At 35.9% G+C, this 24,440-nt stretch overlaps 1 protein-coding gene across 3 annotated transcripts in view; it reads left to right on the top strand.

The window, feature by feature from the left end:
• The window catches only part of ARHGAP42 (Rho GTPase activating protein 42), a 141,394-nt gene that overhangs the window by 102,147 nt on the left and 14,807 nt on the right, over positions 1-24,440 (top strand). For 2 of the 3 annotated variants that reach the window (XM_085064512.1, XM_085064506.1), the window contains 13 exons: positions 3,012-3,116; positions 6,518-6,647; positions 8,663-8,763; positions 11,029-11,138; positions 11,913-11,991; positions 12,844-12,883; positions 13,544-13,606; positions 15,141-15,215; positions 15,896-15,980; positions 17,180-17,238; positions 17,989-18,094; positions 22,326-22,485; positions 24,276-24,420. In XM_085064512.1, the coding sequence (XP_084920638.1) occupies positions 3,012-3,116; positions 6,518-6,647; positions 8,663-8,763; positions 11,029-11,138; positions 11,913-11,991; positions 12,844-12,883; positions 13,544-13,606; positions 15,141-15,215; positions 15,896-15,980; positions 17,180-17,238; positions 17,989-18,094; positions 22,326-22,485; positions 24,276-24,420 (1,258 nt within the window). The remainder of the gene's footprint in view (positions 1-3,011; positions 3,117-6,517; positions 6,648-8,662; positions 8,764-11,028; positions 11,139-11,912; positions 11,992-12,843; positions 12,884-13,543; positions 13,607-15,140; positions 15,216-15,895; positions 15,981-17,179; positions 17,239-17,988; positions 18,095-22,325; positions 22,486-24,275; positions 24,421-24,440) is intronic. The other variant, XM_085064517.1, reaches the window with a different exon arrangement.

The following is a 24,440-nucleotide window of genomic DNA, read 5'->3' as shown; positions in this document are numbered from 1 at the left end:
GAGTTCAGACCTCATTCTTTACTGATGTGACCGATTAGATACTCAGAATGAAGTAAATACAAGGCACTTTTTAAAATGAAAAATTGTTGATATGAAAGCATCAGGCACTGTTTGTGATTTTTGGTGAAACAAATTAACCTCTTTATGTGAGAAAACCACCTTGATGAACATTCTGAAAATTTTCTTTGAAACGAAAAAGAGTTGATTTGCTATTCTTGTTTTTAATATTATTTTTAATTCTATTTAATTTTTTTTTGATTATGAGCCTGCCTTTAGTAGCAGTTCCACTTCTAATGCCAGCCACAAGAAAACCCCATTATGAGCATAAGCCCAGGGCAAAAGACCTTGGCTTGTAAATCTCTTCCATACAATGGTACAGTGCTCTTCCATACAATGTCTCCAGTGATTATGGAGACGCCTTAGAAGCACAGGCCCATTGGGGAAAGGCCGTTTTCTGATCCCTGTTTTTCCACTGCTGATGACATGTATGTTGAAGCAAATACCATCCTCAGTGTCAAGTTTCAGCACAGAACTTAAATACGCTGATCTAGGACTTGCATAATACTTTTCTTTTATTTCTAAGTGCTCAGAAAGTGGTTAACCAGAAAAACCTCAAGGCCAAATCCTCTGCAATGCACAATTGCCAGAATACCTGAGAAATACTTTAACTAAAATGAATTCAGATTTTTCTCAGGGTTTTTTTGCTTCTGTTGTATTTTTGCATTCTGATAAATTCAGCTTTGCTGCCATCTTGTGTTAAATATTTTCCTTGGTATTTCTCAGCATGCTATGGAAAAGTGTTTTGTACGATGTAAAATGTTTTTCTTCGGGTATTGAAGCTGAAACTTATACAGTTTGCTCTCCTGAAATGCTCTTTAAACTCATCTTTGAAATTCAGGCATAAGCTGACATAGTGAAACTTTCTCCCACTAGTTCTTCATTGTAATTTTGGTGTGCTTTAGTGTGGTGATCTGACTGCAGTTTTGCTAAGTGTTACTCCTGCAGTACCTCTTCAGCTGAAAGGGGTGGGTTTAACAGCAGGCTCCTGCTAACAGGTTATTAATCCACACATCCTTTTGACTGAACCACATCAGAGCCAAGCACAGGAATAGTTGTGCTGCAGCATCAGGAGGAGTGGTAGCTGGGGACACTGATGAGTAACTGAATATCAAGTGTGAGCACAGGCTTCGCATAACTGGAGCCAAAGCAGAGCTTTAGTTATAATTTGCATATTTAATACTTTATTCAGAAAAAGGAAGATTAATTTTCTTTTCCTTTATGTAGTTTTGTCCAGAATTCCAGAAATTGAGAATTATAGTCTAGAATTACGGAAGTCTTTCTATCCGTTTGCACAGTTGGAGCTTTTTAAAATAAACTGTTGTATTTGGACCTTCCTTAGAGCCACTTGAATAACCAATGAGAGATTTCAAGGTCCAGTCCTTAGCTGAGATAATGATTTCAGCTGGACAGATGCATCATGTGGAGCCCTTCACTTGAGACCGCATTTCCTTCTTTCACACCATATTGTTTGATGGTGAAATATGGTTCAGGAATTCACATCTACTGTAAAGGCCCAGAATGTGCTTTTATGTCCAAGGATCTTCTCAGTTCTTCAGGCTCCGTGACTGGCTTAGTGGGTAGCAGTGGGCTTGCACCATCTCTGCCTGAGGCCAGGGTTTCATCTGATCCTGCAATACCAGTAAAAGCCAAGGGCAGAGTCCTTCTCCTAGCCAAAACTTGTATTTATGCCTGCACTGATGGGCTGTTCACCTCCAACTGCTTTAACTTACTAATGCAGCAAAAGAGCAGGCTCTCAGCATTACTCTCTCCTAGAGAGTGATAGGAGAGAGGAGGCAGAACAATTTAGCTACAATTCTTCAAGTAGGGCTGTAAGTAAATTTTAAGAAAATATAAGCACAGTAAAAACTACATCTTTACGCTGTTCCACTTACAATAATCTATGGGACTGGTAACACAAAGCAAGTGCATTAAATATGAACGATGGCATTTTTGTTGCCTGAGTCTAGACTACTTCAATAGTCAATGAAGAGAGATAAATGTTTCCATTGGATCATTCATCCCATCCTGAGAGAGAAGTCTGAAAAAGGGAAAAGAATTATGCTCTTGAATACCTGTGGTTCTTTACTGAGTTAGGAGACAGGCTGGACAGCCAGTTCCTTAGCCCATATGTTAATGGTGTAATATACTAAGACAGCTCTTTTTTATTGTTAGAGCTTTTTTTATTGTAAATCTGAATTAATTTCACTTTTTTGTTGTTGTTTTCTTTACTTTTTTTATGTAAACTAAAGTATATGTACAAAGAAAGTTGTCCGTGATAAGAAATTAAATGTTTGTTATTTAATAGCAGGTAATATGACTTACAGCAATGTCAAAACACTTTTAAAATTTAAAGCAGAATAAGTTAGAACACTTTTAAAACTAAGAGATGGCAGGAATCCATTAGTTCAAGAGCTAAAATCTAGTTGCACCTTTTACAACTTGAACATTGTTTTAAACCAAACTTTAAAAGGACCTTTCAACTGGATACATAAAGACTACAGTGGTTCTGTTGGAGTCAATCACAGACACACCAGATAGAGCTTGCATTTTGTTCAGAGCAGGAAGAAATAGTCTGGGTTTCTTGTGTTGTGCTTAGCTATCCAAAACATACTTTCTAGAGTCTCATTTGTGGAAAATAGGTCATAGCCCAAGCAATTACTATGAAGAAAGTGAAAAAATATTTTGAAAGAAAAACACTTGAACTCTGAAATTTTAAACTTGGAAAATGCACACCAGCAAAGACTCTAGCTGAAATACTGGATAAAATGACTAGAACAGTAAATTAAATTATTATGAAAATTACAACTTCATGATGCAAAAGCATTTTTAACATTTCTCTTTCTTAAGGTCTCGCCATGGATTCCTTCTCAGCAAAACTTTGCTTTGGAGTGTAAAAGCACAGTGTTCCAGGAGTTAAAAATGTATAATGCTTCTCAATTTTACCTTTTCAGCTCCTGGCCTTTCTTCAAGGATTATTTACATTTTACCATGAAGGATATGAACTGGCTCAGGAGTTTGCACCATACAAGCAGCAACTGCAGTTCAATTTGCAGAATGTAAGGATGATTTCTATTTATATAATTTAACTTTTTAATTTACTAATTTTGGTTCAGGATATTAAAGTAGACTCGTAACACTTTATTGAAACTCTAAACCTTGCAATATTTCAGTAAGCTGAAATCAAATTCATATACAAATAGATCATTAAGGTTCCTGACAACAAATAACTTTGGATAGTTAATTTGTGATTTCCAGGTCAAGACTTTGGGAGCAAGAACAAAAAAAACAGGAGAGCAGCCAAGTTTTCATTAAAAAACACAGAGGTCCAAATAGAATTACAGTTGTGTAAAAGTTTCCTTGAGAGTGAGGCCTGTCTTCTGGACTAAGTGGAGGTACCAAAAATGCTCCAAGTGATACAGAATGATGCAGTTTGTCCTGCTGTCTGCTAACTTCAAACTGTATATAAAACATACTTGGGTGCTGTTCTCTGGCTGTTCTCTAGACCATTAAAGAACACTTCTCATGGTGAGCAGCTCTCATGAGCATTCAGTTTCACCAGAAGAAAGGATCTCCTTTTTGTGTAGAGAGTTACTCTCCACTGAGCAGATGGATCTTTTACTGTAGATTGGTCTTGATTTGGTAGTCAGAGCCATACAAGATCCCATTTTGGGCACAAACTGCCCAAAAATTTCATAGCTATTAGAGCTAACTAAAATGCATTTAATCAAAATACTTTTTCACTCATCATAACTGCTGTATGCAAGTGCATATTTTTTTCACTGTATAATTCAGATATTACACTTCCAAGGACATACAAGTAAGTAGGTACATAATATCTTTAAACACTTTGCTTTTAAGGCAAAACGTGAGGTTCAACATGTCCATACTGGGCCAGCCCAACATTCTTCCTGACAAGTAACATCAAAGTCCAGAACAAAATTTAAAAAAATAAAAAAGTTAAGTCCATTTCATTTTTTCAAGGAAAACACATACGGCAGGAATTTTTGTAGCTCCATCTTCCCTTTTACATCTCTTGTTCATATATAGATCCCATTTTAAATGCTGCTTGAGAAAATAAGGCTGAACTTCCAAGATGATTAACCTTTTCCTTTTGGATCAAAATGCAAATGGTCTCTATCTGAAATACTGTCTCAGCCCCTTGTCCTTTTAAATGTTGTGTTTTCCACACTGTTTGCTACTAAGACTCTTTCAGATAAAGGCACAAGGGGTCAGTGTTGTTGCACAGCAGTTTCACTGAAAGGGTGAAAAATGTGCTTCAGTCCAGCGATTTACTTATTTTATTATGGTGAGTTCTGAGAGGAGCATGAGCTCACAGCACAGACCAAAACTGGCATTGTAAGTAATAATATGTTTCTCCTATGCACGTCTCTACAGAAGCAAAGTTATTAAAGGATTTTTTTTCAATTTCAATGTTAATTAAAAAATAGTTAAATTTAATGTTTTCTAAATATTTTATCAGCACAAATTGAAGTTTTAAATTATTTACAGAAGTAGAGGGAGATGTGAAGTTAGGCAGAAGGATCAATGTATTATGATTTTTTAAAATTATTTTTATATATCAGAAAACATATTTATGAAGATACAGTGGCCATCGGAGTACATCACTCACTTCTGCTACACAGCAGTATGAATTCTGACTCCAGATCTAGATCCACAGCTTCCTTTTGACAGCTGAGATATCTACTAATTTGTCATTCAGAGCGTCACCCAATATTAGATTGCAAGTGAAATAATTTATACAAGGAAAGACAAACTGAGGACAGGGAAAATTGTGTTCAGTCTGCCTGTAGCTATGAAAAGTGCTCCTCTCTGTTGCATTGTGTGTTCTGGTCTTGAAGAACAGTTGACCTGAACTGTTGTTTCTGTTCTTAAAAATGTTCTACAGCTTAGAGGAGCAGTGGCACCTGTAAAAGAGTAGTGGCAGACCAACAGCTCTTAACAGGTCACCGCGTTCTAACATGACCTGTTGTCACTTTACCTGTCTCAGCTAGCCAGTGGCTTACTTTGTATGTCCATTTGGCTTTGGTTTCTGCAATTTGATTCAAAGACCTGACTGCTTAAAAGTAGTAGTTAAGAACTTAATAGAGATAAGCTCGCAAAACTGGGGACATTCCTTCAGTGCCATGTCCTTCTTGGAGGTCTCAAAATTACCTCTCTTGAATTTGGTCTGAACTGATATGTCTTCTGAAGGACATAATCTGAAACATTCAGATTAGAATTTTACCTCTTTGTCTAATAATAGTGTTTGTCTTCAAGATCAAGATTAAGCGAGTATACTCTTATACTATAGTGCAACTAACTACGCAATTGGCCCACAGTTGTGGCCAACAATTTCTGTGGTCACACAAATGAAAAAGGGGAAGTGTTCACTGGTGTATAAAGTCCTGAGAATATCTTTCTGACTAGTTAGGATTAGAATCCATAGATAGCTTTGTAGAAACTTTACAAAAATCTTTATTCTTACCTATGACCTATGGGAACAGAGTGTTGAATGTCTGCTATGTAATCAATCAAAGTTCTGGCACCTCACAATAATTCTTTTCTACTGTCCCATGCTAGGTGCATGGACAGAAACCCTAGCCTCACTGAGTTCATGAGGAAAAAGTGGCCATTTATATGCATAGAGGTATAAGCAAATAAGGAAAACCCACCTTAGTACCATAATTGTTTACTTTGTTAGATGCCTGGTTACACACATATTTAGGACACAGTTCTTCCATGCTTTTGGCACAGTTCTGCCACTTGTGACCTGTTTCTTACCCCCCATGTTTTTGTTATACTGAGCTACTGTGGTGTTTGTGTAGTCCTGCCAAAACTTGTTCATGACAGTGCCAGTAACCTGACTCTTCTGAGCAGCAGCACCTGTGGTATCGCTGCAGATTTGGATACACAGAACATTTGTCTCTTCCATGTGTGTAGAGACTGCAGCTGTCTGGATGCATTAGCCTGGTTTTAACCCAAACTAGTGTTTTCTGCACTGTACTTTAACTGCTTCAGTGGATCTTACAACTTCAGGTTTTGGGCTAAGCTGTCAGCAGCTTCTAGTTTAGCCAGGCTTCTCTCTGAGAATCCTGGAGTATATAGAAAGCCTGTATCTGCAAAATACTGTGTGAGCATACCTAAAGATATGAAATGACTTCCTGTCTGAGGTTAGTGACCTACAGAAAGAGGAATGGCACTGTTATCAGCTATGTTTTCCTTACATTTGTGTGCTTAAGTTGAATTCTTCATTACTATGTTATTCCTAGGCTTCTAGCAATGAAGAGTATTATGCTTTATTGCATTTTTTTTCTCTTTCTCCCCTTTTATGTCTCTGGCAAAAACTTTTGTTTGTCTCCAATACAGTCTCCTTGATTAGTCAATAGTTGTTAATAGTTGTTTTAGTAATTCCATGAGATAATATGAGGTTTTGTTTGTTTCCTTTTCTGGGTATTAGACTCGGAATAACTTTGAAAGCACGAGGCAGGAAGTGGAGAGACTCATGCAGAGAATGAAATCAGCCAACCAAGATTACAGACCACCAAGTCAATGGACAATGGAAGGCTATCTCTATGTGCAGGAGAAACGTAAGTGCAACAGGGAAAGTCCCTGCAGTTGTTTGCCCCAGTGCTTGACTGGTAGCAAGCTCTGCTCTGCCTGTCTGCCCTACGCCTTGCTGCAAACTCCCAGCACTCTGCTTTGGCTCCCTCCTGTTTCCTGCACTTTCCCAGCCTGAACAGGCCCTGTAGTTCAGCCACCAGGAGCACCTTGTACCGGAGACCTCCATTGACCCAGCCATGTTAAACGAACATATGCTTAATGGGAATCAAAGATGTAAGAAAAAGTCATCTACGTACAATCTTACCACAGTTAACCACAGCCAGTTTTATCCTCAGTAGCACTGCTAGTTTTAAGAAGACAATCAATTTTTTAATTGAGTAATAATCATAAAAGAAATCTGTGTTAAGTGGAAATTATAGTGAACCCTGCTAATGGAGGAGGGAGAAAAGGAGTGAAGCACTGGGCACATGCTGTGCTTCATTAAGTAGTGAGAGGCCAACTTGACATCTTCTTACTGAAAAGAAATTTTTATTCTGGTGTAACAGTAACAAGGTGTGTAATCACTGTGTAGTGAGAAAGGTACTAGTTGTGTAATTCCTTGTTAAGTTTCCGTGCCTACAACCATTATTCTATAGGTTCTTGTCTAGTTGTGAGCAACTGGGTTAAATTTTTGCTGTTCTTGAGAGTAAATTCTATATCTGTTTATTACTGATTTTTTTTTTTAAATGGCACTAGGCCATAAATTGTTTTCTTTAAGATGGATGGCCAAGAGTAACAAGCTTTAAGTTGCAACACAGGAGTCTGGCTGCAATTTTTTAATGAAAAAAGTGGCTTTTTAACTCATCTAAAACTGCTTTGAGAGTGCTCTTCCCTCTTATAATATGCTAAAAGAGATAATATATTGCCATCAGAGGAAAAATTTATTCAGAATAATTACAGATTTTGTTATGCTAAGTGATAATAACTTAAAATATAGGAGCAGAACAGCTAATTTCTGAGGCTACATCACCAGTTTACTTTTCGATTCATGACTATTTTCTTCCGGAACAAGCAATAGGAGAGCTTTCTCAAAGTCAGCTTAACAGACCATGTGCATTTCCCCAGCTACGTTTCTCTATTGCCAGACATCCAACTTACATGACTGATTCAGTCTCTCATATAACCACCACCTTTGTGGGTACACTGAGAAGGCAAAGCCATTGTATCTATAGTAAAACTACTAGGTTTGTTTTTCACACTTTTTTTTATTCTTCACATTAAAAAAAACCCAAACAAAACCAAACAAAAACCCCTTTAAAATTCTTTTTTTAAAAGTCAGAGCTCTTTCATTTTGACCACCTCCAAGGCATAAAAGGCCTGTGTTTCTTGCTGAATGCAGTGTCTCTGCCACCCAGCATTTTATCCCTCATCTCTAAACCAATCTGTTTTAGAGTGCACAGTTCCTCTGCTTTATTTCATACAAAGAAATCTCCAGTCAGTGTTCAACTATGTAAGATTAAATCTCTCTCTGAGCCAGTGCCATTTACCCACTCTTGTAAGATAACAGGTAGAAGAGTAGCTTTTCTGTGATACTACCAAAAGCATTTGTTACCTTTGACAAGAACTCTGAAAGTAAAGGAAAATGCACTCTGATTTTATGACTTCATCCAGTTTTCTGTATTTAATACCAGACTTCAAGGTTTCTCTGAGAGAAAGGGGCTAATACTGAATTGTGTTTCCCTTGGATTGATAAAATCAGAACTGTATTTTCTAGGCAGAAAAATCCTCAAGTTTTGTTCTTGCCTGTTTACTGTAATAAAATTCCATTACCCATCTAGTTGCCAAAGAAAGTCAGTCTGCTAGAACTTCGCTGAACTTTGCTGAGCATCCTTATCAAGATGCAATGTTTGAAAGTTATACTTGAACAGCATGTTCAGATTTAAAAAATAAAGAGTAGGCTGCATGCGGATGCTGCTATATTTCATTTTTCTACTCTATCTAATTCCAACTATAATAGTGATAAAATGACAATTACTTTTAATACTATCTCTCTTTACTCTAGGACCCCTTGGATTTACATGGGTAAAGCATTACTGCACTTATGACAAAGGAACAAAAACTTTTACAATGAGTATAGCTGAAACAAAGTCTGGTGGAAAAGTGGTGAGTTGAATGTACATAAGCACATATATGAGCTGTATATTCCATCTTTTATATTAAGCATTTAAGAACTGCTAAAAGAAAAGAATGCGAATAGCGTAGGCTGTTTTCATAGATGAAGCAGTGCATGTATCATATAACGTGGATAAATGTTTAAGTAATATTTCCTTTAAAATGTATTTAAACCACATATTAAATAACTTCTCTAATGTGGTTATTGCAAATGCATAGGAAATTTATCACATTTGCACAGAATTGTAGAATGGAGGAGGTATGGAAGGGGGCTCTGGAGATCCCTAATTTAAACTCAGTGCAGGGTCAGCCAGAACAGGTTGGTAAGGTCTGTGTCCGGTCAGGTTTTAGATACCTCCAAGGATGAACCCCTTTATGAGCAACCTGTTCCAGTGTTTGACCACCATAAAAAAGCTTTTTCTTAAGTTCAAATGGAATTACATGTATTTGTGCCCATTGCTTCTTGCCCTTTCACTGGGCCTCAGTCGCTGATATGATCCCTCTTCTCCAGGCCAGACAGTCCCAGCTCACTCAGCTTCTCCTCATATCATATCTCTTCACAGGATAATCAGAGTTGGAGTAGCCCTTCAAAGTCATCTAGGCCAACTGTAAAAGTAACACCACCATAATCACCCCTAAACCATATCCCCAAGTGCCACATCCAGGCTTCTGTACACTTCCAGAGACAGTGACTCCACCACCTCCCTGGGCAACTTATTCCAATGCCTAACCACTCTTCCAGTTAAATTTTTTTTTTAATATCTAATCTGAACCTCCCCTGGCACAACTTCTCCCTCTTGTCCTTTCACTTAAGATATGGCAGAAGAGACCGACCCCCACCTCACTAAAGCCTCCATTCAGGTAGTTTTACTCCAAGTCCTTAAGCACTTTGGTAGCCTTTAGCTTGACTTGTTCTAGCACATGAAGCCTCTCTTGTACTGCGGAGCCCAGCACTGGACATAACATTCCAGGTGTGCCTCACCAGCGCTGAATGGAGGGTGAGGATCACCTTCCTCCACTTGCAGGCAGTACCCTGCCTGATGTATCCCAGGAGGCTGTTGGTCTTCTTTGCAGCGAGGTCACATTGCTCATTCACAGTCATATTGCTGACCACCAGAACCTGAAATTCCTTTTCTGCCAAACTGCTCTCCATCCTGTCAGCCTCAGCCTGTCCTGGGCTTATTCATGCTGAATAGTCTTGACCCCTTGGGCAGAGCACTGGTGACTGGCTGCAGCTGGGCTTCTGCTGTGAGCTCAGCAGTTCAGGCAGTTTTCAGTCCACCTCACCATCTCACCTGTCTTTCACCTGTCCTTGTCCATGAGGATGTAGTGTCGAAAGCCTGGCTAAAGTTGAGATAAACAATATTTATTGTTCTTCCATCATACACTGAGCCTTCTGTCACATTGTAAAAGGCTATCAGATTGATCCTGTGTGGTTTTTCATTTATTAAATTCATGTTGACTGCTTCCAGTCACCGTTCTACCCTTAATATGGTTGGAAATGCTTTCCATGATTTTTCACTTCAACACCTTACCAGGGTAAAGGTGTTGCAAACTGGCCTATAATTCCACATAAGATGCAAGGAAGTGGCCTCAGGTTGCATGAGGGGGAGGTAGGCATTCCAAAAATTTTCTTCACCAGAAGGGTTATCAAGCACTGAAATAGTCTACCAGGGAGGTGGTTGAGTCACCAGTCCTGGCGGTATGTAAAAGATGTGTAGATGGTTTAGTTGGGACCTTTTCCAACCTAAATCATTCTATGATTCAATATCCTCCTCCTTGCTCTTTTTGAAGACTGGAGTCACATTTGCTTCCTCTCATTCCTCAGAATCCCCAATTGTGTCAGCCTTGCTAACATTATAGTGAAGTCTCATGATTTGATGAGCAGAATTTGGAGTTAGTCAGCTTTATTCTTCAGAAATATTTTATCTGCATGTGTGGTTGACAAAATTACATGTTTTTCATCCTAACATGCATGTAATCAAGTTATATATGCAGGTGTTTGTAAGATTTTAATTTAGGAAATCTTCTGAAGTACAACGATTAAATAACAAATACACAACAGAAAGCTATTAACTGCAGCCTTACTTAAGATACAGAAAAAATATTGTATATATTCCTAAATAATTTTAATCCCTGTGTTAAGACATGTTCTTTGGACTACTCATGCAGTTAAAGTTAAGATGAAGCCAAGGTGAATACTGCTATTATGTGCTAATTTTGTTCTGTTTTGTTTCGTTTTGTTTTGTTTTGTAGAATGGCCTTGTCACAAGCCCACCAGAAATGTTCAAGCTAAAATCTTGCATCAGGAGAAAGACAGATTCAATTGACAAACGTTTCTGTTTCGATATTGAAGTATTTGAGAGGTTTGTTTTCCTTGTGTTAACAATTTGAAAATAATTGCAACCAATATATAATAATTACTCCTGTAATGGGAACACATGTTTATCAATATATTTGGATACAGACAAACTAGGCTTTCAAGACTTAATACTTCTTTGTTCAAACCTCATTTTCTAATTAAATTTACTATACAGCATATGTGCTGTCTTTACTACGTTGTGATTGCATGCAGATACAACGTGGATTTCTGTGGAACTTGTAGCAAAACTGACTACCGTCTCTTTCAGATTATAAATATTTTAATAAATACTTGTTAATAAGTGTATTCTGTACAAATCATTATTGCTTTCAGAAATGTATGGTAGCACTTTTTTTTTCTTGAAAATTACATCTACAATTTTTTTTTTACTTACTCCTGGATATTATAATTATGTCAGGGAGATAGGAACAGCTTTCCTGTATTTGAGGTATAGGTACACAGTACTTTGTAGAACTATTTTTTCCAAGCTTGGGAATAAAGGTAAATACTGAATTGATTTTTGTGTTAAAATATGATAAATAGACTGGCTTTTGTAGTAGTTCTCTTAAAAAATGTTTTATGACTGTTAGCAAACTTTTAAAAAAAGCATGTTTTATATCTAGCTCAAAATTATTGTGTTATGTCAGAAGCTGTCAACTTTCTCTGACTTCTGTCTGCCTTTTATATATTTACCTCATATCAGTATGCATTTGAATTCTGACTTTGGATACTGTTTGAGAAAAATAGTAAATTCCCTGAATGTGTGTGTTTTTGACAGACCTGGAATCATCACACTGCAAGCGTTTTCGGAATCCAACCGAAAACTTTGGCTTGAAGCTATGGATGGAAAGGAACCAGTAAGGATATCTTTTAATTTTCTTCTCATTTTACAGTTTTCTGGCTCACATATTAACTAAAGAAGCTAGTATATATTTCAGATACTTTGTTGCAAAGCCAACTAATATAGTTCTTTTCCTTGTGAGACACTAATGCAAGTGCACAGTGATGATAAATACAAAGTAGAAGAGTAAATCTATTAATTTAAGCCTACTTTTATATATCATTATTTTATGTTAAAATATTTTAAGTAATAATAGTTTAAGTAATATGATAGCATATTGTCTAATAGGATTCATGGTTCAGGTAACATGTGAAGTGGTTGTTATTACAGTGGCAAAGAACAACCATCTTTTGGGCAGAGTCATGGAGTAAACAGTTCGTACCACCTCAAAAGCGATTGCAGAGAGCAGAAAAATGTGTTGAAAGTGACCGAGAGACAGGCTTTTCTGAGTTTTCTTCCCACTATTTGTCTGCTCCTAAAGGAGTCACCAATTGAGGGTAATGTCAGACCTGTATGATAGGAAAAGAATGGTTGATCAGTTTTATGAAATAGATGAGTGTTTTTACATGCTTCTTCCTTGAATGAACCAGTACAGAAATTATAATCTCTAGTTGTTTTGAAAATTAACCCATTTGGACTCAGTAAACCTGTTTTCTAATGCATTAGTTGCATTAAGGTAGCACAGGGCTGTTAACCCAGGTTGTGCTGGAGAGTAAGTGTCAAGATTGTGAAAGGCAAGGTTGGAATTTCCCTAGCAGCAATCTAGTACATAGCATGTTGCAACTACTAACTAATCAATAAAGGATTTAAAGCACAAAGATTGTCCTATTGCATTGTTGTTGTTTGTTGTTGGTTTTTTTTTTTACAGATCTACACATTGCCAGCCATTATTAGCAAGAAGGAAGAAAGTAAGCTTTTTATGTTGAGTTACCATATATTGCTAGATTTCTGTAATGTTACAGTTTCTTGTTATACGTGTGGGAGAAAGAGATTGTTCTTTTATATGATGATGTTTATTTTAATGGTGACAAATACACTGTTTTAAGACCTTTATTTTGGTAGTTAGAGCAGTGGGCATTGAGGATGCAACATTAATTAGAAATACATACACTTGAAATAAGATGACTAATTAAAGTCAATAACAAGGATTATTTTGCTATGTTACCATTTTATGAGTGATTAGGTGCATGTGCAAGGAGCAAAGAATGTTGTTGTATGAAAACTAATGAATTTATTCTGCTCATAACGTAGGTCCTGGATTCTTCAAAGCATTTTGCTCAGCAGAGGGTAGTACAATAATTCCCTTTTAAAGTAGCAAGCTTTCAAGTGTGTGTTTAGAGGGGTTACTGAGAAAGACAGTAGAATATTAAGCTTCTCATGGTACAGAATGATTAGAAAGTTGGGTTGTGAATGGTAAGGATATTTCTACAAAGACCCTATTACAGAAAAAGTATTATAATGTTATGGATGAACATGTATCAGCCCTCTTTGACTAGTGTGTGAATGTAGCTGAACAGAAGATTTTGTATATTGATGTTGGAAAGTAATTACCCTTTTTATTTTTATAGTGTTCTTAAATGAAGCAGGTTTCAACTTCGTGAGGAAATGTATTCATGCTGTAGAAACAAGAGGTATGTATTAAATCAAAAATTAGGTATTAGATTGTTATGATCTTTTTTCTGAAATACGATTTTTTTTAATTCTATGCTTTACATCTGTGCTTTGAAGTGTACCCATCATTTGGTTTGGACTTTCACATTTTATCTGGGTGCTTTACACTCAAAATTGTTGTCACAAGTTCCAACAACAATTCTTAACATATCGTTTAAGTGAGGTTTTAAACATTTTCTGTAATCTTTTTTTGATTTGACACCTTAATACACAATTGCCCCCATCGTTAGTATTTAATTTGTGTGCACTGAGTTGTCTTTTCTTGTGATAAAACTGTAGGGAGTCTCAACTCCCAGCTTTGGTTTTATGTGTGAAATCTGAAGACCTAAAAGTGACATCAACATTCTCTGCTGGTACATCTAGTTTTTTGCAGGGTATAACTCCTATCATTTTATTCACTCATGTTGTACATTGCTTGATTTTTTTTTTCCCTAATGTTTAGCAATATTTAAATGTTTAGCAACACTCATTTTTGGTAGTGGGAATGTAAAAAAAGGAAGTAATAATCACTTGGCTAATGAGGTGATATCTTAAAACTCACAGTAAGTTTTAAATGGAGAGCTATGGCTGTATCATCTCCCATAAAATGAGATAACCTTTTTGTGAACTGTCAGTGTATAGATCTCTTCTCATCCAAATGTGGTCTCTCTGTGCAACTTTGAGCTCAACATGAATTCAGTTTCTCAATGTTATCATCGTTGAATCACTGCTGACTCAGAGCTTCCATTATTTTCTGGGGCAAAAGAGGGTTTCAAAACAAAACACCTAGATTATCTGAGATAGATTTAAGAATGTTGCTTTCAAATGAAAAGCAGACAATCTTTAAATGGTACGGCTTGAAGTGTAGAGAATGGAGGTAATTTAAATCCTGCTGATTTTAAAAGGCAGTTAAAAATAATAAAATAGTCATCACTGAATAATCAAATACTGTATTCTGAAGGTCACTCTTTAAACGTTATTTTTTTCTTATCTGTGCTGTTAAAAAAGGCCTGGCAATTTTAAGTGGCAACATAAATTCTCAACTGATGTGTTACAACAGTATACAGTATATATTTTTACTTTCATATAAATTTCAGTCACATCTTAAGAGAAAGGGATGATGGTCTAAGCACACATAGATGCATAGTAATTCAACTGATATCTAGGTAATATGAACTTTTTGATGTGTAATGTGTTTTAAGACTGCTTTTGGGTCTTATTTTCCACTTTTCCTAGCTATCACCTCATTGTTTGCTAATATGGGTCATTTCTATGCTGAAGGGTTCTGTTAATGTAAAATTATGCTTAGTGTATAGTATGGTATGGACTCAGTGGAATGAATTTGTTAATAACCCAAAAGAGATTGCAGTAGGGTAAAGCAGTACTTAAGAATGTAATGGTACAGTTTTCCTGAAATACATTTAGATGTTTTGAAAACATGCACCAAGGATGCATCAGTGTACATTGAAATAACCATATTTTCATTATTTTCATTTGCTTGTTTTCCCAATATAGGTATTACAGTCCTGGGGCTGTACAGAATAGGTGGTGTAAATTCCAAGGTGCAAAAGCTGATGAATACCATATTTTGTAAGTACCTGAAGTGAACTTTTGTCAGTGCAGTGTGTGTGCTGTTGTCCCTTGTGCCTTAACTGCTGTGCTCAGAAGAGTGTGTCTAATATTCACAGTTTTGTATGTGCACTTACTGACACCAAATTGAGTTTGCACTGTTAAAGTGAGTGATTCAGCTCTAGTTTCTTGTGAGCATTAGTATTCACTTCTCCATGTTATACATGAGCAAATTACTAATAAAAATGCTTTTCTTCTTCTAGCTTTAAAGTTCTATTTATTGATATATATTTGGCTTGTTCCAGAAGTTCTCCAAAGCTCAGTTCTCTAACACATCATGGCTCAGCTTAATAGACACTTGTTCCAGTCTTTCACTTTCCTTTCTAATTGATCTCTCTGATGCCTGTTGTGTGCATGTCTAAGACAAATGAATTAGTAATTCTCTGTGGACTTTGGCTTACTTAACACTTTGATAAAGTGCATATAGTTAATGTTTACAGTTGCTAACTATGAGCACTAAATTTATTTTTATTAATATTTCGACAGAGATTAAAAGATTGAAATTTATCAGATTGGTGGTTAGTCTAGCTAATAAATAATCAGTTGAGCTAAATGGCTGATCTAGTAGCTTCTGTTTTGCTACTTTTCTAGTTAGTGTGTTAGTCAAACTGTAACACAATCATAATTCAAATTTCTACCAGCCCCTAAATCTCCTCCTGATATGGATATTGATATGGAACTTTGGGACAATAAAACAATAACAAGTGGACTAAAAAACTACCTCAGGTAAGTATAATCCCACACAGACTCATTATTCCTTTTCTGGCCCATTAATCTTTTGCTTGTTAACAAAATATTACATTTCTTATATCCATTGCCATGGTAATAATTGGGTGTTTATTATACTGCTTTATATTCCTGTGATTATGTATAATAACACACACCTTCTACCTTTTTAAGATAATCCTGCCTTATATAGCTCTAAATTCAATTAATTGCATGTTTTTAATTATTTTTTTTATGTTAACCATAAAGCATGTTGCGCTCAGTCTTTTGTTTGTGAATCCCTTAAGTTGTGTAATATAAGATTTCGTGACATTATGGCTGAATAAAATCTCAGCAAAAGCATGGGATTTTACCTTATGCTCTTAAATATCTTCATAAATAAAATATCCCTCCTATCATTTTTGATGATAAGAGACAAGATATTAAAAAATTATGGTACTTCTGAGATAACTCTTTCAGATTTCAATATATAGTGTACAAAAGAGACATAATAAAAAGTATCCAATTCAGATGGTGGGTGTTCTATGCCTTCTAAATATCTAGATTTCCCAAAGTTGTCACCTAACAATGGGCAGCATCAGAATTCCCTATTAACTCTGGAAAATATGCCTAGGATTTATAATGGAAGGCTCACATACATTTCATTGAAAAGGCTTTGATTAAAGAAATTTATAATGTATCTTCAGAAGCACAAGTTGTAGCTACTGTGTTTGTGAAATTAGGACATGAGCTAGCAAGCAATATCTGTGTGTTTCTGTCTGTAAGACAACTCACAGTCTGCCTTTCAGAGTATGACTCTTTTAAGATCTCTCAGATCAGAATTTCAGTCCCAAATTTCATCATGTTTTTGCCTTTCTTGGGTAAAAGATTCCTTCTGCAGCCCACTATACTGTGTCTGCAGCTGTATTTGTTCCTGTCCTACAGTATGGAAGACAGGAAACATTGAGGCTCTGTGCTGAAGTATCATTTTCCTTATTAACTTACATGGTGACACCAAATTCAACTCAAATTGGTTTTCAGACTATGTACATGACTGAGTTGTATACTACTTGTAATCAGTCATCACTGAACTGGATTTCCTAGGACCAATAGAACATTGTGCAGATGTTGAGGACTATCATAATCACAGTCATAAAATTTTAAAAGATTTTGAGTCTATTTTAAATACCCTTTTAATTTTTATTTTTCTTTACAACCAGGTGTCTTTCAGAACCACTGATGACTTTCAAGCTTCACAAAGATTTCATTGTTGCTGTTAGTAAGTAAAAGTAAAATGAAAAATACACTTTCATACAAGTACTATTGTTTCTAACCTCTAATCTCCTCAGTCACTTTCTTTACTTTTCTTCTTGCTCTAATATTCTTCTTGCAGTGGTCCAGTCCTTAAAACAGAGAAGTCACACTAGATGAAGCTGTTCATTGGTTTGTTCTGATCTTTTTGGTGGTTCTGTGTGACTGCCTTCTGCATGAAGTTTTGAACCCTCATTTAGATATTTGTTTGTTTGTTTGTTTTATATAGGCTGATCATTCTTTTGTAACATTCATCCCTCTCATCCGGGGACCTAGCTTGCCTTGAGAAGTCAGAAAGGGAAAAAATGAGCTCATTTTCACAAATGGAGTAATCAGATACAACGATAGCAGAAATTGTTTTTCTAATTACTTCAGTTTAGAGTTTGTCTTGATAAGAATAAAAGACACTAAATAATTTTAGCTATTTTAATATATATATCTTAGATTAAATCTTAGACTTCACTGAAGTGGCACATCAGGTCAATATTGCCATTAATTTGTTGGCTCCAGTATTGATAGTAATTGCTTTAGGCAAGTTGCTTGAAATACCAATTTCACAGTGTAATAAATATAATCACATTTTCCCCATCATTTTAAAGCTAATTTTGTTTGGCTCCTCTTAATGCATGTTTGTGTTAGCATACAGGCACTGATGCCATTTGTAGTCACTTCTTAGCAAATGTTCTGATTTATCAACAATTTGTTTTCTATTTAATAGAGTCAGATGATCAGAACTACAGAGTTGAGGCAGTGCATGCACTTGTGCATAAATTACCAGAGAAGAACAGAGAGATGCTGGACATCCTTATTAAGCACTTGGTCAAGTAATTATTTTTTTATTTTTCTCTGTGGTATTATTGTAAGATATTATCATTTCCGCTTTAAATTTGTCAGTGTTGCTTAATCCGTTGTGTGTTGACAATTCCACTTGCAATTACATTTGATTTCTAAAATGCTGTTCTCAACTTAACTGTAATAATACTCTCTGTACAAACAGAATTAAAGCATCATAAAATGTTACCAAGATGGCCAACTATGTTTATAAAATAACCCTAGTCAATATTTTCATTCATGTTGTTACTTACTACAGGACTTGTAACCAATTAAATTAAGGAAACATCTAAAACTATGCCAAGGTTGATGGAAAACGCTGGTTTGAATCTGTCTTGAAGTCCCAGACTGTTTCAGGAATTAGATAGATTAGAAATGAGATAGAATGAGATAGATTATGTGATAATACTTGTTCTTCATGTTTGATCTTATTTTTCTCTCTAACAACTCTGAAGTGTGGCATCACTTGAAAGCACTAATTTGAAGTATGATTATTTATATTTTTGATATCTACATAGATGTCCAACTTTTGAATCTCCCTTAATATTCCCTTGATTTTTAATTGTCAGATGGAAAAGATTTAGCATTTCTTTAAATTGGTGACCTTTTGTCTTCACAGAATTACACTTGGCATGTGCTGTGAGATAAAAAAAAGACAACTTTTTATTCTCTTATGTCTTTCTGTATCACTAGTTGTGATTACATACCATTATTGCATACTACTTTAGCCTGTTTCTGCATCAAATGTTATTTGTATAAGTTTCTGCATATCTTTGGTTAGTTTTCACTGGTATTTGCTGAACACTTTTTAATGTATATTATTCTCACTGATATAGGATGCTGTATACTTTTTAGTACATTTATCAGTCGTCTGGGAATGTGAATAGTGAAGCAGTAGTTGTTCAGATAAGGCTCACATGACTAATTTATGTAGAAGACATGAGAGGACTCCATGATGTTTTCATTCAATTCACAACATCCCAGCTCTTTTGCTTTTTTGATCACAGCTTGAGCGACAAGCTGCAGCAAGATGTCTACAGTGGTGCCTAATGCAGTTTTGCTTCCTGTTATAGAAATGAGAACTTTAAAAATTTCTTTGACAGGAAATCATTTAGCCCTAAAAAAATATTTTTAGCCCTCTGTTTCATTAGCCCCTGGAGAACTAACATTATAGCGAGCTGCTGTAAATGCTTTCATTGCAAAGCTTGATTAAGCAGACTTTGCCTCTCATTATATTTGGGCTGACACAGACAACCAGATGGAAAAAAAGTTTCATAAGTTTCTTTACGCACAGAATTGTGTAATTAGCTAAAAAATACAATACCTACTCTTTTGTGACCCTCAAAAAAGTGAAAGCATTTAATGAAGGATTAACAATTTTGTAAAAGCTGCTGATCTGGAAGCCCCAAAATTAGAGAGATATATGCATAGGAACTAACTTATTTTTCAGTGGAATTACTGTTAGGCAAGCATTACTTTCTTGACCTCTTTTCCTGGATCTCAGTGTGATCTCAGATGCAATTCTAAAGAAAAGCATACCTGTAGTATACCCTTCTTTAATTGTTCTCTTTAACTCTTGCTTTTCTCATTGTTGTTGTGATTCTCATTTCAGATCAATGTAATCTTAGTTTTACACTGAATGCCTTCTGTACTCTTCTTTCCAATATTCAATTCACCCCTTCTAATTTCTCATATAATTTGCCAGATGTTTATGCTAGCAATTCTAATAAGACTGAATTTAACATTAGTCTCTTGAGTGTGTTAACCATCTCCCTCCTTCATCTTTTTTCTACCACTATGTGAAGATTTTTCAAGGAACAAGTAAAATGGCAGGTAATGTGCCTAATTTTAAGAAAACTTGGGAAAAAAAGCAATCCAACCTCCTGTTTTCTTCATTCTGTTTTTGAAAATCCAATTTCAAAGTGCACATTTCTTTCCCTATATTTCTTTTAGCTGTTCAGTTCCTTTATTAATGCTTTTGCATCAAAGTGAAAATACTGTACCTTTAACTCTGGGTCATAAGATCTTTACATCTCTTCCTAGCTTTACTTTTATATTACTGTGCAAATTTAAATAGGATCTGTACGATGTGGGATGTAGAGCATAGTAGAAGCAAACAAACAAGCAAAACTGGCAAATCCTGAAAAGCGACTTGTAGAGAGGTGATACTGCGTGGATACATAGTAGCTAGGCAAACATGGCAAGTTTGGTGTTACTTTCACGTGGGTAACTGATTTTTTGGCTTTCAGCAGTCTGGCAGTACCACAAATTTGCTGGTGATACATTAAAGAAAGCGATTCTGAGGAGAAAGCAATGGCACCTCAATGAATGCCCTACAGCTACCTAAAATGCATGATTACCTCAGCTTGTGTCTGTGCTGTAGCTCAGCACTGGTAGGACTAGGTCAGGGGAAAGTGGCTATCAAAATGATCCATTTACAGCCCTGGGTTCTTTCTCTCTTTTGCAAGAAATCAAGCCTTTGAAATGCTTCGTAGAAAGAAAGCCCTTTCTGGTCACAGTGTTATTAAATTCGCTGTTTCTTTTATTAACCAAGCTACCAAATTTGTAACCAAGGAAACCCAAACACCAGACAAACACTACCTTCTCTCCTATGCTATAAGATTATTATGTTTGTGTGACAGACCTCTGCAGTTACTGTGCAGCACAAAGCAGAGTAATGTTGCAAAGGGAGGGGTTTTTAAAGTTTTTTCTAGCAAATATAGAGATGAGTTATTCAACATTCCAGTTTCATTAAAATACTGGTGGACTACCCAGAGGACCCTTAAGTCATCTAAGATAGATGTAAGATCTGTTTCAGAGAAAGTTAGATTATGCTTAAAATGTGCTTTAATCAAGGTGTCATTTTCATGATATAGCTTCCAAATAATGATCTCTGGCAGTGTGTCTGTCTGAGGTAGCATTTTGGAAAGTTTTAAGGTAATTTATTGAGGCAGTATTAAGAAACATGTAAGAAGACAGGCATTTGTTTTCCTGCATTTTATAATCATGCTGCCTCCTATACAAAACCCTTTCCCATATTTCTGCTGTTTCTTGATGTAAATGGGGTGCTAAAATCTTTCTGTCCCAAATATGAGTAGAACATTTTATAGATTTTACTATTGTTTCGTTTCAAACCGTGCAGGAGTTATTTCAATTGTATGGGAAATGGCTAAAAATGCTTAGCTTGACCATGGCAGCTTGACCATGCTTAGCTTGACCATGATGGAATGAAAAGGAAGAGGAAAATGTGAGCCAGTGCCTCATTAAAAGTTCCATTTTGTAATAGGTTCAATAAAATTAAGCATTAAGGTAATTATAAGATCTTGACTTGCCATAATATTCCTCAGACATGAGGCAATAGGAGAGCTGTGGCTGGGGAATCCCTGGCAGTTGTTTCAAAGGATGGATCTATGATGACACTTTTTATTTGGCAAATTTTAGTAGTAAGGAGAGAAAAGTGGCATTGAGTATTACTGATTGATGGTTTTCATTTAGCTGTCTGATAAATTATTGGGAAAAAGGGTTTTTAAATTCTATATTGAAAAGAAAAAGTAAAACAGAAAATGTAAAGTAAGTGATAACAGAATATACAGAAGTGGAAGGTTAATATATTTTAAAGCCAGATGTGTTTGTGGTCATCTAATGTTATATATCTTACAGAAACAATAATTTCAATGAATCCATTAATCCTATGTTTTCATCATATTAACAAAGAGATCATATTGTAAATTAAGTGTTTCCAGTATCTAAGCTTCATTTATGTGTATTTCACATTTCTTTATGTGAAAACTAATATATATGGTTGACCTCTGTTACCACACAGCCTTTTCCATCAACCCAGTCAAAAGTATTTAAGGTCCAGTATAAACACTGGAAAGAGATAGGTGCTTGCCCTAAGACTTCTAAAGTTTAGGTGGTCTGAATCTCTCAGTGTAGAGCTCCAAATACAGTTGCCTTTCCCTCTCAGGTATATCATGAACTGAAATGCTGCTTGAGGAAGATATATTCATTATCCATTAAGTTACTGCAGGATAGGAGCCTTAATGGAAATACAGTCGTTATACTACTTTGTATTTTGACTCTAGTGAAAATTTCAAAAATGTATTAAAAAGGGAGGCATGAACTTGGGATCTTGTGAAAGTAGTAGTCTTAGCAAGCTTTTGTCTGTTGAAATTGTAGTTTAGCACAGCAATTAAATTGCGTATTGTTTGTGTTCATTTAAAGGGTATCATTGCACAGTCAGCAAAATCTAATGACTGTATCCAACCTTGGTGTTATCTTTGGACCAACTCTGATGAGAGCACAAGAAGAAACTGTGGCTGCCATGATGAACATTAAGTTTCAGAATATCGTCGTTGAAATTCTGATAGAGCATTATGAAAAGGTAGAGAGAAATTATCTGTTTTGTTATGAAGTGGAATAAGATCTCATTTTCATTACCATCATTAAGTTCTTAAGAATAAAGAGTCCAACATTTGTAGAAGGTCATTAATAGAAATAATGCCTTCTTCCACACCATGCTGTGGATCTGTATTCCTAGCAAGTCTTTTGCGGCTGTGCAAGGTACAGATCCAAGACATCGTCTCCCATGCTTTGAAGGCATTGCTCTGAATCTTCTGAAGAAGTTGCTTTCTGAAGATTGCTTCCTGAATCTAAAAATAGTAATAGAAGGTTGTAATTTTGCTCCTTCCTGCTCCAACTCTTTCTTGCTACCATTGTATGAATGTTCACTCAGGGTGAATGTACAGATTCTCCTCTGAGTTCCTCAGGTCAGAGTGTTTCTGACCATTGCATCCTTAGGAGACATATCAGCTGCACAGTGGAGATATATTCACTAGAAGGATTGAGAAGGAAATCTTAAACACTTACTTTCAATCACTACCATTGCTGGTATCAGCTTCACTGAAAGCCTCCTCAGATTTTTTGTTTTAATATTAAACTATCTGATTTCAGAATTCAACAGAACAGTCAAGACCTCCTTTACTTGGTAGCCAAAAGCAATTTTATTTTGGGGATCTTAGTTGAACTATGTCATCTCCTGTGATGACTGACAAAACAAAGTGAGAAGGCTTTGAGTTTCTTTCATGACACTTTACTCAGTCAGTACCAGGATCCCCTGCACTGGTTGATCAGTAAGTGCTGACAGTAGAGCTCGGTAATCATCAGTTTTATTTCACAGGCACTCCTTAAAATGGCTATGATCCTGATAGCCTTCTTAGCTCTGATTCCAAAACATATATATTGCATCTTTCCAACACTGAATTTCCCCTCCAGAAAATCAGAGCTCATTCAGCACAATGACTATGGCTGCACAACCAAAGTCACCCTTGCTCTGTTCCTCTGTCCACAGGTGTGGTTTTGTATTGATGTGCTACTCAATGATGCTTAATCCAGTTTTAATGTACTCCAAGAGCATCTCAGGATGTCCACTAAAGTATTTCCTACTGTGGAAATATATTTGCTTTCTTATGCTTCTATGAATAGCACAAAGGTGTCTTTTCATCATTCACTTCATCTTCTTCCATAGCTAGAGGGCCCAGAAATCCTTTCAGAGATGTCTTCTGGCATAGCATGGTAAAAAACTGAGTTTTTTCTGCAGCAATGAAGCCCAAAATTGACCAGTGGTGGCAGTGGTATGTAAAAGTAAGAATGAGGACATGCCCTAAATGTAAAGTTGTTCCTCATTAAACTTGACTTTTTTGTCCAAATAAAGTTTTCTGAAATGCAAATTTGATTGTTATAAGTTACAACTAGGACACATTTCTGTCATATATTAAAACTTTCACTAGAACACAGAGAAGAAAATCAACCTTTTTATAATATTTAAAAAAATACAGTACTTTTTGGAGAAGAGTCATTAGTAGGCACATATTTTGTTTTACAATTTTAACTGTTAAGTCCTTGTTAACAAGAGTTAGAAAATAAATCTATTTCAACAAATATGTAATTATTATAAATATTAAGTACAGCTCAGTATTGTGGTTCTTGAGTTGTAAAATGAGATCAAAGCAAAGCTAGTATTCTGTGACTTTACTCTTTTGTAATGTATGAGACTATTATAATGTTAATTTCAGGCACATTACTGAGGAAAACAAATGGATTAATAATGGAAGTGTAAGAGTACCTCTGTTGTTTAATGTAATTTCTTCCCTTATCTTTTTTCTAATCATGCAGATATTTCACACTGCACCAGACCCCAATATTCCTCTTCCCCAGCCTCAGTCCCGATCAAGTTCAAGAAGAACAAGAGCAATTTGTCTCTCCACAGGTTCGCGTAAACCCAAAGGGAGATACACACCATGTCTAGCAGATCCTGACAGTAAGTCTGTCATTGCATAC

This window comes from Lichenostomus cassidix, chromosome 1, assembly GCF_008360975.1.
Source record: "Lichenostomus cassidix isolate B80296 chromosome 1, HeHo_3.0, whole genome shotgun sequence".
Classification (NCBI taxonomy): domain Eukaryota; kingdom Metazoa; phylum Chordata; class Aves; order Passeriformes; family Meliphagidae; genus Lichenostomus; species Lichenostomus cassidix.
The sequence above is the reverse complement of the archived record's forward strand: the minus strand, read 5'-3'. Positions and strand labels throughout refer to the sequence as shown.